General features: G+C 45.8%; 2 protein-coding genes across 3 annotated transcripts in view; both read left to right on the top strand.

Annotated features, from left to right (window-relative positions):
- The window catches only part of LOC104987676 (chromosome unknown open reading frame, human C1orf54), a 9,902-nt gene extending 3,254 nt beyond the window's left edge, over nucleotides 1-6,648 (top strand). Inside the window, exons 5-6 of one of the 2 annotated variants that reach the window (XM_010838716.1) lie at nucleotides 5,858-5,956; nucleotides 6,575-6,648. In XM_010838716.1, the coding sequence (XP_010837018.1) occupies nucleotides 5,858-5,953 (96 nt within the window). In that variant the 3' untranslated portion in view covers nucleotides 5,954-5,956; nucleotides 6,575-6,648. Of the gene's footprint in view, nucleotides 1-5,854; nucleotides 5,957-6,574 lie in introns of both variants that reach the window. The other variant, XM_010838715.1, reaches the window with a different exon arrangement.
- A 2,227-nt stretch (nucleotides 6,649-8,875) lies between these two features.
- CIART (circadian associated repressor of transcription) lies at nucleotides 8,876-12,499 on the top strand. Its single transcript, XM_010838714.1, has 6 exons — nucleotides 8,876-9,071; nucleotides 9,642-10,067; nucleotides 10,230-10,305; nucleotides 10,536-10,614; nucleotides 10,717-10,828; nucleotides 11,845-12,499. Exons 2-6 carry the CDS (start codon nucleotides 9,702-9,704, stop codon nucleotides 12,367-12,369), a joined length of 1,158 nt encoding a protein of 385 aa, XP_010837016.1. The 5' UTR covers nucleotides 8,876-9,071; nucleotides 9,642-9,701; the 3' UTR covers nucleotides 12,370-12,499.
- The last annotated feature ends 960 nt before the right edge of the window (nucleotides 12,500-13,459 follow it).

Genomic DNA, 13,459 nt, shown 5'->3' with positions numbered 1-13,459 from the left:
GACCTTTAGAATACTGAGTACGGGCTGCCTTCAGTGACAGGGTCCCAGAAGTAGCTTGGCTTCTTCCCTTTGTTCCCAGTCTTCCAGGTGCTCTCATTGTTTCCTTTTCCTCTAGACTGTTGTGTCACTGCTTGGGGTTAAGAGAGCGAATTCAAGGAGTTTAGAAAAGATTAGCAGGAGGCCTAGAATTCCTGACCCAGTCCTGTCAAAGCCACATATTTTTAATCCTGGGAAGGAAGAAAAACTAAGGCAGATGGTTCATTTAGTCCTTCTGACTCATTCGAAGAAAGCGGGTGTTAACTGTGTTGTTCAGAGATATCCTGGTAGTTAGCATTGAAAGGAGAACCAACGCCCAAGTCCAAAAGCCTAAGGCCGTGTGTATTAGTTAATTGTGAGGAATACTGCTAAGAGGAGATCGCTCACAAATACAGTAGGTCTGGAGCATAATACTGAGAAGTAGATTTAGAGGTCTTAATTTCTGGTGTCTCCCTGCTTCCTACGTTTTTAAGGCTTCGTTTGGGTTCCAGTATGTGAAGGGACCCATTTTCAGTTCTGGGGATTCCCGGGTTGAAAGGGCACAGAGTAACAGGCCTTGTCAGCATTAAGGAGCCCGGAAGACTGAGAAGAGTTTAGAGATACAGAGGCAGGGAGATAAGAGAGGGGATGCAGAGACAAAGAATACTGATAGAGCTGAGGTCAGCGTCTGGTGTCTGTGTTGCTAAGGCTTTCCAGATGCCTCTTGACCTCTAGTCCTTGTCCTAGGACAAGAATATGAGGATGGAGAAGAACTGGAAGAGGATGAATATTATCAGGTGATCTATTATTACACAATCACCCCCAGCTATGGTGAGTACATATAAGGTTCTGATCCTTCACAGGCTGGAGAGAGGTTTGGGAGCTACTCAGTTCGGAGACTCTGACTTTTCCTTTTGCAATGGCATAACTAGATCAGAGAGAAATTTGGCTCTGAGCAAAAGCCATCAAACTCATGATGTTATTTCTCAGACTGGTGATCCTTTTTTTTTTTTTTTGTGTAATAAAGTTTTATTAAAGTATAAAGGAGACAGAGAAAGCTTCTGACATAGGCATCAGAAGGGGGCAGAAAAAGTGCCCCCCTCTAGTCTTCAGCTGGATGTTATATAGTCACTAGCAGTCTGTTAATGAAAGAAAGGAATATCTTAAAACTCAGAATGGCACCAGGCCCCTCACCCATAAGATGCATTTTGGGATAATCTTGGCACCAGATGATTCATCCCAGGCCATAAAATGATTGACTTGAATCTTGTAGAAGGGCAGAATACCATACAAATAGTTTTGTTTACATAGATTGCTGCTGCTACTGCTGCTAAGTCGCTTCAGTCGTGTCCAACTCTGCAACCCAATGGACGGCAGCCCACCAGGCTTCCCCGTCCCTGGGATTCTCCAGGCAAGAACACTGGAGTGGGTTGCCATTTCCTTCTCCTGGTGATCCTTTAGAAACAAATCTGTGCATGATTTTAGATATCAGGTTGAAAATATAAATGCATACACATTCACAAACATTTTTAACATTAGAGTTTGTTGTGTGCATCTGCTTAGTCGCTCAGTCCTGTCCGACTCTTTGCGACCCCATGGACTTTAGCTGATCAGGCTCCTCTGTCCATGGAATTTTCCAGGCAAGAATACTAGACCTGGTTGTCATACCCTACGCCAGGGTATCCTCCTGTCCCGGGGATCAACCCAAATCTCTGCATCCCCTGCATTGGCAGGCGGATTCTTTACCACTCTGTCATCTGGGAAGCCCTTAAAGTTTGTGGAATTATATTATACCGGTTAATTTTATAACTTGAGCAAACTGAAGTATTTCTTCCTCTTCTCTTTTCTGGATCTAGTGCTACCTTTCTGATTTGTAACTACTTATTTTTTTTCTCCTTCCCAGATGAGTTTGGTGTGAACTTCACTGTTGATTACTCTATGTTTGAGTCAGAGAACACAGTGGTGAGTGACATCTACATGATCCTCTAGGAGGATCAGGATAGGTAGCAGTTAAAAAGAAACTAGACATTGTTGAAATGTGAATAATGAACAGGAATAAAAACTAGTTAGGTGAAGCGAAACTAGGTAGTGAATCTGAAACAAATATGTTAACCACAGCTGGGAATGAAGCCAGAATGCAGTAGGTTTGCTACGACACTGAAAGGGAGGAACAGTCCTCGAGTCAAGGGAGTTGGTGAATGGGGTGGGTACATAATCCATGCAAACATGAAGTAGGAAAAATCCCTGAGTGTAAGTCTTGGATGAGGGGTTGGAGGGAAGAAGAGGTGGTGAAGTAGAAAAGAAATCTAAATAGAGAATCTATGAGGATGTTGAACGGAGGCAATGATAACTCTGTTTCCTAATCCTACGGAGGGCAGAACAGGTTGGATGAGAAGGTGGAAGCATCAGAGACTACCATTAGTTACGAAACAGACCGCGCTGACCATCAGAAGCCTGTAATAGAGAAACCAGTGACAATGGAACCAGTGAGTGGATTGGGGATAAGGGGGGGAGGGAGACAGACATCCCTTACCCTGGATGGATCCCCAGACTGGTGACGTGGAGCAGAGGGAAGCTTTGGTGGATGGGGGAACCAAATAACTAGTACTACAATGCACGTGTTCATCTCAGATTGGCCATCATTTCTTTCACAGAGATTTAATACTAACCTTGTATACAGAACACAGGGAAGAGTTGGTGCAGTTAAATTTCAGTTGAATAGTGTTTAATGTGTTTATATACAAATACAGAGTCTAGTGCTCTGTCATGTCCAACTCTTTGAGGTTTTGTGGTCTGTAGCCCACCAGGCTCCTCTGTCCATGGAATTTTCCAGGCAAGAAATACTGGAGTGGGTTGCCATTTTCTTCTCCAGGGATCTTCCCCACCCAGGGACTGAACCCCTGTCTTTTGTGTCTCCTGCACTGGCAGGCAGATTCTTTACCACTTGGCCACCATGTTTTTGTAACCTATGTGTAAAGCTGCTAAGGATGTTGCTGCTAATGAAAAATAAATCTATGATGTTATGGTCCTCAAAGTATTCATAAAACTTTATGAAACATTTGGAACAAAATGGAAAGGTTTTTAACAGTGTTAAATTGCATACAAATTTGACAGCATACAACAAACAATTGTACAGGTTGAAGTTGTCTGGAAGACTCTCAGAAGATGACTGTGCTTGAGATACTTATTTGAAGAATAGGTGAGCTTTTGATTGGCAGTAAGTTATAAAAGGTTGAAAGCAATTCGGAAGAAGAATAGTTCTTCCAAGAGTGAAAGAGCTGCACAGACAAGGAGGATGGAACAAGAAGGGTATATTTAGTGGTTGAGGTATGATTGAAGGAGATGGTATACGAAAAGGAACAATAGGAAATTAACAAATAAAATGTTCAAGGATACATGTATTTGCTTGGTAATTTCACATATGGGAACACAGGGCCAAATTACAGAGTCTGAAGTGTCAAGGTAAATTTCAGACTTATAAACAATAGGGGGCCTAGTATGTTCTCCCAAGTGCTAAATGCACCATGAAAGTGGTATTTTTGAAAAACGATTTATCTGGTCGTATGAAGGATTCAATGGACTGGAGAGAAATTAATGAGATTTGCATCCATTAAAGGTCTGGATGAGGGAAGTGGCATTTTGTTTGTTTGTTTGTTTATTCTTGGCTGTGCTGAGTCTTCAGGGCTTCTCCTTGCAGTGGCTTCCCTTGTTGCGGAGCACAGGCTCTAGGGCAAGCAGGCTTCAGTAGTTGCAGCTCCTGGGCTCCTGAACACAGGCTCAACTGTTGTGGCCCACAGGCTTAGTTGCTCCAAGGCATGTGGGATCTTCCCGGATCAGGTATCGAACCCATGTCTCCTGCATTGACAGGTGGATTCTTTGCCACTGAGCCATCAGGAAAACCCCAGAAGTGGCATTTTTAATGGAGCAGAGAAAAATAAACACTTTGAAGAAAATGCCTTGCTTCAATGATAATTTCATATGGGCAATAAATAAGGGAGAAGGAAATGGCAACCCACTCCAGTATTCTTGCCTGGAGAATCCCAGGGATGGGGGAGCCTGGTGGGCTGCTGTCTATGGGGTCGCACAGAGTCGGACATGACTGAAGCGACTTAGCAGCAGCAGCAGCAAAATAACTTGAGTTTTAAAAATAACTTTAAGTTTTAAATATGGGCATCTCGGAAAATGGTTGACTGAAATGGGAACTGTGATCAGAGATCACAGTGATCAGAGTAATTTAGGGGGGGAGTTATAAATTTGGTATTGGCCAAGTTGAATTTATGGTCACAGCCTATGCTGCTGCCTATGCTCCAGCTCTAAGTGCAAAGTTATGAGTGCAGACAAGCTCAGTAGATCCAGTATTTACAGAATACGGAAAGGCCAATGACTGTGCCTTTAGTTAGTAGGAGAGGAATCAACCAAGGAAAAGGAAACAAATTGATTGGAGAGGTAGGTAGATAGCCAAATTTGTATTATCGAGTCTAGAAGAGAAAGTTTAATATAGTCAGTCAAAAGCTACCAATAAGTCAAGAAGGAGGTCATCGATAACCACAGAGAAAGCAGTTTCAATTGAGTGGTTGTACCAAAAGCTACTTTCTGTGGCATTAGAGAGGAAATATATTGTGAGGAAGTGGAGGGAGAGGATAGACCAACTAGCTGAGAAATCTGGTAATGAAAAAAGAAACAGATGACTTCCTTGAAAGTCCAACAGCTAAGACTCTATGCTTCCAATGCAGGGGTATGGGTTCAATCCACGGCTGGGGAACTAAGATCCCCCATGCCATGAGGTGTGGCCAAAGAGAGAAAGAGAGGAGCAACAACTAGAAAGGGCCACAGAACCAATGCAGTCTGAATACAGTTGTACATAGATGGGAGGAATCGGTAGGAATGGAAAGCTGATGACTGACAAGGACAGATAAATATTTTAAAGTATATAGTAGGCTCCCTTTTGGAGAAGGAAATGGCAACCCACTCCAGTATTCTTGCCTGAAGAATCCTGTGGACAGAGGAGCCTGGTGGGCTGCTGTCTATGGGGTCGCATAGAGTCGGACACAACTGAAGTGACTTGGCAGCAGCAGGCTCCCTTTAGATTGTAAACTCTGTGAGGGTAGGACCAATGTCTTAATCATATTATCCCCCTATGTGGGCTTCCCCAGTGGCTCAGCAGTGAAGAATCTGCCTGCAAAGCAAGAGCCACAGGAGACCCAGGCTCGATCCCTGGGACAGGAAGATCCCCTGCAGAAGGGCACAGCAACCCATTCCAATATTCTTGCCTGCAAAATCCCATGGACAGAAGAGCCTGGTGGGCTACAGTTCATATGGTCTTAGAGACCCAACTGAAGTGACTTAGCATACATGGCACCTGTGCCTGAACCTGGTGCCTCAGACAGTAAAGAATCTGCCTGCAATGCAGGAGACCCAGGTTCAATCCCTGGGTCAGGAAGATCCCATGGAGAAGGGAATGATTATCCACTCCAGTATTCTTGAAAATTCCATGAACAGAGGAGCTTAGTGGGCTGTAGTCGATGGGGTTGCATAGTCGGACACTACTGAGTGACTAATATGGCACCTAGCACGGTGACTAGCACAGTCATGTACATAGGTTAAGAAACAAAAAACATGTCACTGAATTGAGTCAGGCCTCCCTAGCATGGTCAGGAATGACTGAAAGGCACAGGGGAAAGGACTTCTTATAGTGATGGGGAGGAGGGCTGGATCTTTCTCTAAGCTCAGAGGAAAGAAGACAGAGGTTGGCATAAAGAGATGGTTATCTTTCCAGAGTGGGAACTGGGTGGTGGGAAGGATGATACTAGCCTCCTATGAGGGGATGTCTGTATTTTAGCAGAGTCCGGATCTGAATGACGCTGTATCCGGTCTGCAGAGTCCTGGTCCACTCCTCCTGTCCTGGGCCCTCATTCAGGGGGTGATGTATTTCCTGTAAAAGGTAAGAGTGCAGCCACTGGCCTTGGGGGAGTTTTGAAGTTTTACCAGTATCTCCAGCTAGTGTTCCCAGCCTGGTCAATTCTCAGCTGCTTAAAGGAAGAGGGATCACATTTAGAAAAAGCTTATCTAACTAAGGAGGTTTAGGAGATGTTAAGGCAAAGGCCTTTGTAATAAGAGTCATTACTTTTTCTGAACTGGGATGATTTCAGGACCTCCTACAGCAGAAGCAGGTGGAAGGGACAAGAAACTTCTCCAGGTTTCCAGTCTGCCTTGAGGAATCAGAGCTGGTTTCGGCCTGGACTGGTTTAAGGTTCTGCAGGTGCCAGAGAGCAAAATGAGAGGGGCCCTGCAACCTGACAGAGTTGAGAGGCTGAAGTTCAGAAGCAGGGGCAGGAAAGGAAGGAATTTAAGTTGGTAACCACAATAAGAGGCATGAAGAAGTTTAGCAGAAGGAAGGAATGAAGGAGGGAGACACATCTAATAGATGTCATGAGGAAATCTAGCTCAAAATATAAAATCCGGGCAGTTTCCATAGAGGTGGGAGATCCTGGAAGGTTTCCTGAGTTCCCTGACCCTGATTTTCCACAAACCGCCTCCTCTCCCGATTTTTTTTTTTTAGGAGAAGGAAGACTCGTTGATGGGGATTTGGGAAGAGGAGAGTAGAAGATTAAATAAATAAATGAAGTAATCTGGTTACTCTCTACTCCTTTATGAGGGCCAGTTCTAAAGCCACAACACTGAAGAGAGCACCAGGATATGTGGGAAGGATGGATTAGAGACGGAGCTCAGTTCAGCCGCTCATTCATGTCGGACTCTTTGCGACCCCATGAATCACAGCACTCCAGGCCTCCCTGTCCATCACCAACTCCTGGAGTTCACTCAAACTCTTGTCCATCGAGTCAGTGATGCCATCCAGCGACCTCATCCTCTGTCGTCCCCTTCTCCTCCTGCCCCCAATCCCTCCCAGCATCAGGGTCTTTTCCAGTGAGTCAACTCTTCGCATGAGGTGGCCAAAGTACTGGAGTTTCAGCTTTAGCATCATTCCTTCCAGTGAACACCCAGGACTGGTCTCCTTTAGGATGGACTGGTTGGATCTCCTTGCAGTCCAAGGGACTCTCAAGAGTCTTCTCCAGCACCACAGTTCAAAAGCATCAATTCTTCGGTGCTCAGCTTTCTTCACAGTCCAACTCTCACATCCATACATGACCACTGGAAAAACCATAGCCTTGACTAGACGGACCTTTGTTGGCAAAGTAATGTCTCTGCTTTTCAATATGCTGTCTAGGTTGGTCATAACTTTCTTCCAAGGAGTAAGCGCCTTTTAATTTCATGGCTGCAGTCACCATCTGCGGAGTTAGGTGACAGTAGACTTAAGAGGGAATTATTAGGACCTTGGGGAGGGGGGTGGAACTTAAATTTTGGGAAGAACAGAGAAAAGCACCCACAAACAGGTTTATTCACAGCCTATAATTCCCTCTAATTCTACCGTTTTACCTTATCATATACAGGATTGAAACAATATGCTTGGAGAAAGTTGAAGTAGAACCCTTTTATCCTTTTTATAAAATAAGCACTGTTGTTAAACAAACATAAACCATCAAAAGCTACTTAGAACAGATTTTAAAAATTCACACCCTTTTCTACTTACTTTCCCCACCCCTACCCCCTGCCCTCCGCCTCTAAATATGTACCTTTTTCAGTTAGTAATTAGGGCATGCAAGGACAAACTTAAAATTTTTTTTCCCCCCTTTATCCTTGCGACCCTAATCAGAACTAGGCTGCCCCCTTGTGGTCTCTTCAATGTTACAGCTTTAATCAGCCCACAGTCCCTGAGTCCCCGTCCCCTTCTCTCCACAGTGCTCTCAATACTGCAAGGGGCGTTCCCTGGTTGCTTAGTGGTTAGAACTCCCGAGCTTTCACTGCTGTTGCCCGGGTTCAGCCCCTGGTTGGGGAACTGAGATCCTGCAAGCCTCCCGGTGGTGCAGCAAAGAAAAAAAAAAACAAAAAACCTGCAAGGGGCAGTGAATAGTAAACTCCAGACTTTGCCACCCTCCCTTCTTCAAATCTTCTCTAGAGGACCAATGAAGAAACTAAAGCTGAACAAAGGCATAATCTAGGAAATCAGAGACCTACCCGCCTCCCCATTCCTTGTGCTAAGTAAAACAGAATTAAGGGCACAGGGCCTGAGGAACCCGGGTAGAAGTCAGGAACAACCCGGCTGGGCTTTGACCTCTAGATTGATGGCGGGCTGGCATCTGAGCTGGTAACGTGCGTGGCGGGTTATATAAGGAAAGGGCTGGAGGAGCCGCCCCAGTGGGAGCCGGGGAGAGGACGCGGTGTTCTCGGCAGAAGTCCCCACCCTCCTCACCCAACAGGGCAGGAGGCACCCAACTTGTAGGATAAGGAGGAGGAGGGGAGAGTGAAACAGAGACCGGGGAGTCACGAGGGCTGGGCCACGGAGAGCGGAGGGGGGAGGGGGGAGGAGGAGGATACACAGTGGCACACGTCCATATTCTCACACACACGTTGCAGACGCAAGTCGCTGACGGGTTCCACGTGCTGCACTTGTAAGCGGAGGCACTGAAAAAGCGGGGACAGGGGTCGGTTACCAAGGAAGAACCAGAGTCCCACACGGCAAGGCTCACACCTCAGATCACACTACTAGTCTGCACACTCCAGCCGCGCGGCTTCAGCACACCACCATCCAATTTAAGGCCACGGGCTCCGCCCTTTTTCTCCCCTCCCTTCTTTTCCACTCTTTTTCCATCCTCCTCCTTTTCTCATCACCGGGTCCTCCTTGCTAGCCGCATGTAGGGGCGGAGCACAGAATACTTACCATCCAACCAATCGTCCCCTGAGAGCCGCTTTATTGGCCGAACCCCTGTATGCTGTAGCAAATGGGATGTGAACGTCAATAACGAGAGTCACGTGTCACCGGCTACACAACCCATGAGGGTGCGAGGTCTGGGTAAGCAGGGGGAAGGCACGTGCGGAGCTGCACGTGTCCTGGAGGGGGAAGGGGCGGGACCCAGTGGGAGGGAGCCGGAGGTGGGTAGCAGAGACTCGAGAGTCTGAGTAGGAGCTGCACACAGCCTGAACTGAACCAACTGACACAGGTGAGGCGACTCTGACGCCAGGGAGCGATCCGCGCGGGAGGATCAGACCCGGTGGGAGTGGGCTTAGGGACTCGTTGCAGATATTGGTATTGCAAGGATTCGCATCACGTGGCAGGTGCGACTGGAAGTGGTCCGGCGCAGGGATGGCGATCAGAAAGGTTGGGAAGAGGCGGGAGTTTCCTACAGGGTCCCTAGGTGGGTTCAAGTGCAGCAGATTGCCGGCTTGCTGGTGGTGTGAGCTCAGGTAGAGAGGCTCGCTACGGGGTCAGGATGAGACCAGAAAAGCGAACCGGAGAAAGGGGTCATATCATGTCATTTACTCTGAACTGAGGGAAGAAAGAACAGCCTGTGTCAGGCTAAGAGCTGCTCCGCAGAGGGCACAAAGGCAATCCAGGTTCTTAGTGGAGAGGGGGAGGTAGGGAAGATGACTTTTTCTATTGTGCCCGAGACAGGATAAATATTGGGAAGGGAGAGAAGAGATGTTATTATCGTATACAGTACATCCTACTCTCTCAGTCCATTTCCCAATCCTCAGATTCTGGTTTCAGACTCCCTCGCTTTGCTCTTCAGTTGCAGGTCCCGATCTTTGGGTACTCCGGGAGCTGCTCTCCAGACCCTGCTTCTGAACCTATGGATTCTCCATCTAGCGTTTCTTCCTATTCTTCCCACTCTGTTTCGTCCTCTTTTTCCACCTCCCCAGTGAACAGTGACTTTGGCTCCCCCTCCGATAGTGAGGGGGAGGACAAGTGGGCTCCTGGCCCCAAGCCAGACTCTGTTGGGCAGAAGGAAGGTTCTCGGCCCAGCCCTGGTCCTATCCGCTGCAGGCAACGACCCAAGGTTTCCAGTAACCAACATGTAGCATCTCACTCGGAACAGCGGGGCTTGGCTTCTTCTATGTCAGGATCTGGGATCAAAAGATCAAGAGATGGTGAACTGGAGACCTGTATAAACATCCAGGGTTGTACCACAGAAGGAGACCTGCTCTTTGCTCAGAAGGTAAGAGAAAGCTGGGAAAAGGAGATGGGACCAGAGTGGCTTAGTATTCATTTGGTTGATAAAGACCCCACAAGGAGAGTATTGGCTCCCAGGGATGGAAAAATAAGTACTGGTGTGGGCAATTCTTGGTCTTCTCATACCATTTGTCCTATTTTCCTACAGTGTAAAGAGCTCCAAGGATTCATACCCCCTCTCACAGACCTACTGAAGGGGCTGAAGATGGGTCGATTTGAGAGAGGTAATTATCTGATTAGTTGCATTCATTTGAGCTAGGCTCATATCTGTCTCTGTCTCCACATGTGTTTTAAATGTGTATTTCTCATAAGTCTTTGGGGCCTAGATGATTCCGGTTTGCTCCTGTGACAATTTACTTAGGTGAATCGATTTTAACTCCCTTCTGTCTTTCCTTGCGCTCACTAAATTCTTGAATCTCAATCCTTGATCTCATCTTCTCTCTCCTAACCCCAGGATTGAGCACTTTCCAGCAGAGTGTGGCAATGGACAGGATCCAGCGTATCTTAGGAGTTTTGAAGAAGCCACAGATGGGGTAAGTCCCCTTCTTTTCTCTTCTTCATAAAGTGCTATTTCCAATCCTGTTCTGTGGCTTTTTTCACACCTAATGGCCTTTTTTTTTAACTTTCCCTCACAGAGAACGTTATCTAGGAACTCTGTTACAGGTGGAAGGAATGTTAAAGACTTGGTTTCCTCATATAGCTGCTCAGAAATCATCATTGGGTAGTAGCAGGAACCAGCTGACCAAGGTGAGAACTTATTATCGGAGGAAAAGTTGGGGAAATAACCAAAGAAATGACGTGTACATACAGAAAGGGGCTCCCGCTCCCATTTTCTTCTGGGTCTTTTCATCTTTTCAATAAGTTTCTTTTCAAGGAAGAGAATGCCTAGATTCCTTCATAGTCTGATTTCTAGATGTTTTTTGGCTCTATTTTGTTTGGGTCATTTCTAAGAACTCTATGGAGTTTAACCCCATACCGTGTCTTGTAGCTTATCTGCTTTCTGTATAGATAACAGAAGACTTTTTACCTGGTCAAATGAATCATGCAGGAAGATTCCACAGCTTGTCTATGAAAATCTTTTCTCCTCTGCTGCTTCTAAGCTGCTTTTCCTCTCCTTTTTACTCCTACCGAAGGATCCTTGTATCCCTCTGGAAGCATGGGTATTGAGGAATGATCGCAGTTCTTAAGGAACTCAACACAGAAAATTAGAACTTAAAATACAAAAATTGGAAAATGATGATTCCAATTAAAAACTTTAGAAAGACGTTCTAAAATGAATTTGTTTATAAAGAGTGGAAATTTGTGAGACTGTTAGTTTTATTTTGTATACATCTGAATTGTTGTTTAGTTGCTAAGTCATGTCCGGACTGTAGCCGGCCAAGCTCCTCTGTCCATGGGTTTCCCAGCCAAGAATACTAGAGTCGGTTGCCATTTCCTTCTCCAGGGCATCTTCCCAACCCAGGGATCAAACCTGCATCTCCTGCACTGGCAGGCGGATTCTCTACCACTGAGCCACCAGGGAAGCCCTTAAATGTCTGAATAGCCAGTGCTATATAGTATGTGGTATATAATATAGTAGGGCTTCAAAAATTTGGTTACTAAAACTTTTACTTAATCATGGCCTGGCAGGAAATTATCTATTGCATAAAGCAAGGTATGTTAGCATTACAGAGTTCCCAAGGAAACCAAGATTTAAGCATCCAGGTGGAAGTAATCTGAAAGCTTTCTCACATAATTTTTTCTCTTTTCTTCCCTCTCCCTAGTATTTTCCAAGCCACCACAGTTATCCAGCTGCTTCCTCTCCTGCACCTTCCATGGAAAAGATGGACCAGACACAGCTAGGACAGCTAGTATTAAAACCAAAGCAGCCTTGGCACCTCACCGAATGGCCAGCTATGAACCTCACTTGGATCCACACTACTCCAATTTGCAATCCCCCTCTCAGTTCCCCAGGTACCATCTCCTTTAGCCATGGTCCTTTAGGCACTGGAACCAGCATTGGTGTCATCCTTTTCCTCCAGCATGGAGTACAGCCCTTGACTCACTCAGCCCCAATCACTCCAGTTCCATCTACGACAGCATCTCCTGTCATCCCTGGTAATCATCAGAAACTATCTGCAGAGGGGTCTCATTATTACAATTTTCCAGTAACTCTGCCATCAAACTGTAGCTGTGCCCTTTCCCCTCTTGGTCTACCTGCCTCGACCAGAGAGAGGACCACAGGACACCTGGAAGAGATGAGAGGCCATCCTGCAGTTGCTCCTGCTGTCCATCCTCTCGACCCCTAATCCAGGACCTGAGACTGTAGTTTCTAATTTGTGTAAATATATGTCTCTCTCTTTTTTTTTTACTTTTAATGTGTGCATTTGTGTTGAAGAAAGAGAAATCCTTTATGATTAAATATATTTTATACCTAAAGAGTTTACTCACTGGGGGAAATTGAAACCTTTTGCCTCAACCTTTTTTCCTCTGACCTGCAGAAAAGAACGGGGAGGGAAATGTTTGTGAACCCAAGCTCCACCAAATTAGAGGTCTGGATGGGACAATATTATGTCCTGCGGGAGAGGAAAAGGGACTCTCTGCTGCTAAGTTCCTAGGAAACACCTTTGGGACAGTTAGGGGTTCAAAGCTGGGTCTGTTTTTTCATTCAGGCTCAGAGACTAGTACCTTTCCCTTTGTGTGTCTCATGCTTGTAACCTTCCAGCTGGTCCAGACTAGCAGGTTCTACCACTCAGGGGTAGCTCTTTGCTTCACTGGGAGCTGTTGATTCTTGTGGATAAATGCATAATGTAATGTACTGCTGTCAGGAAAGGGACACCAAAGCCAGAACAGCCACCGTGGTTGCTAGTTTTGAAGAGGAAGGGATGCCTTAGAACTGTCAGAATGGTGAGTCCTCTCAGATGCTGGGCCTAATCATTATTCAAAAGCTTCAGCTGTTAAATGTATGTTACCCAGTGTCATCAGACCACAAAAGTGAAGTCTGTGAATTTACTTACCTCTGCTCTTCTCCATGTATTGTTCTTTCTGATCTATCCCAGTTTCCATCACAACCATGTCCTCTCCCAGCCTTAGCGATGTATCAGGCTACCTTGTCATTTTACTTATATTGCATATTGGCTGCGTAGCATATTTCTCATAGCTAATTGTACATCTTTCACCTGTTTCTCAACTCTGTTCTCAGTAGATTATTGTCTCCTTTTATTTCAGACAACATGCTCTCTCTTCTAAGGCAAACTGCTCCAGTTGTGCTTTTGATTACCTTTCACCTCTGGAATTTCTGCTGAATCACTTGTCCCTTCTTTACTTTGCAACTTCCGATTGTTATTGATTTGATTATGCTTTCTTCCCTCCTGCAAGTATGATCAGGTACCCTCTTCA

Source organism: Bison bison, unplaced genomic scaffold (genome assembly GCF_000754665.1).
Source record: "Bison bison bison isolate TAMUID 2011002044 unplaced genomic scaffold, Bison_UMD1.0 scf7180017864104, whole genome shotgun sequence".
Classification (NCBI taxonomy): Eukaryota; Metazoa; Chordata; class Mammalia; order Artiodactyla; family Bovidae; genus Bison; species Bison bison.
The sequence above is the reverse complement of the archived record's forward strand: the minus strand, read 5'-3'. Positions and strand labels throughout refer to the sequence as shown.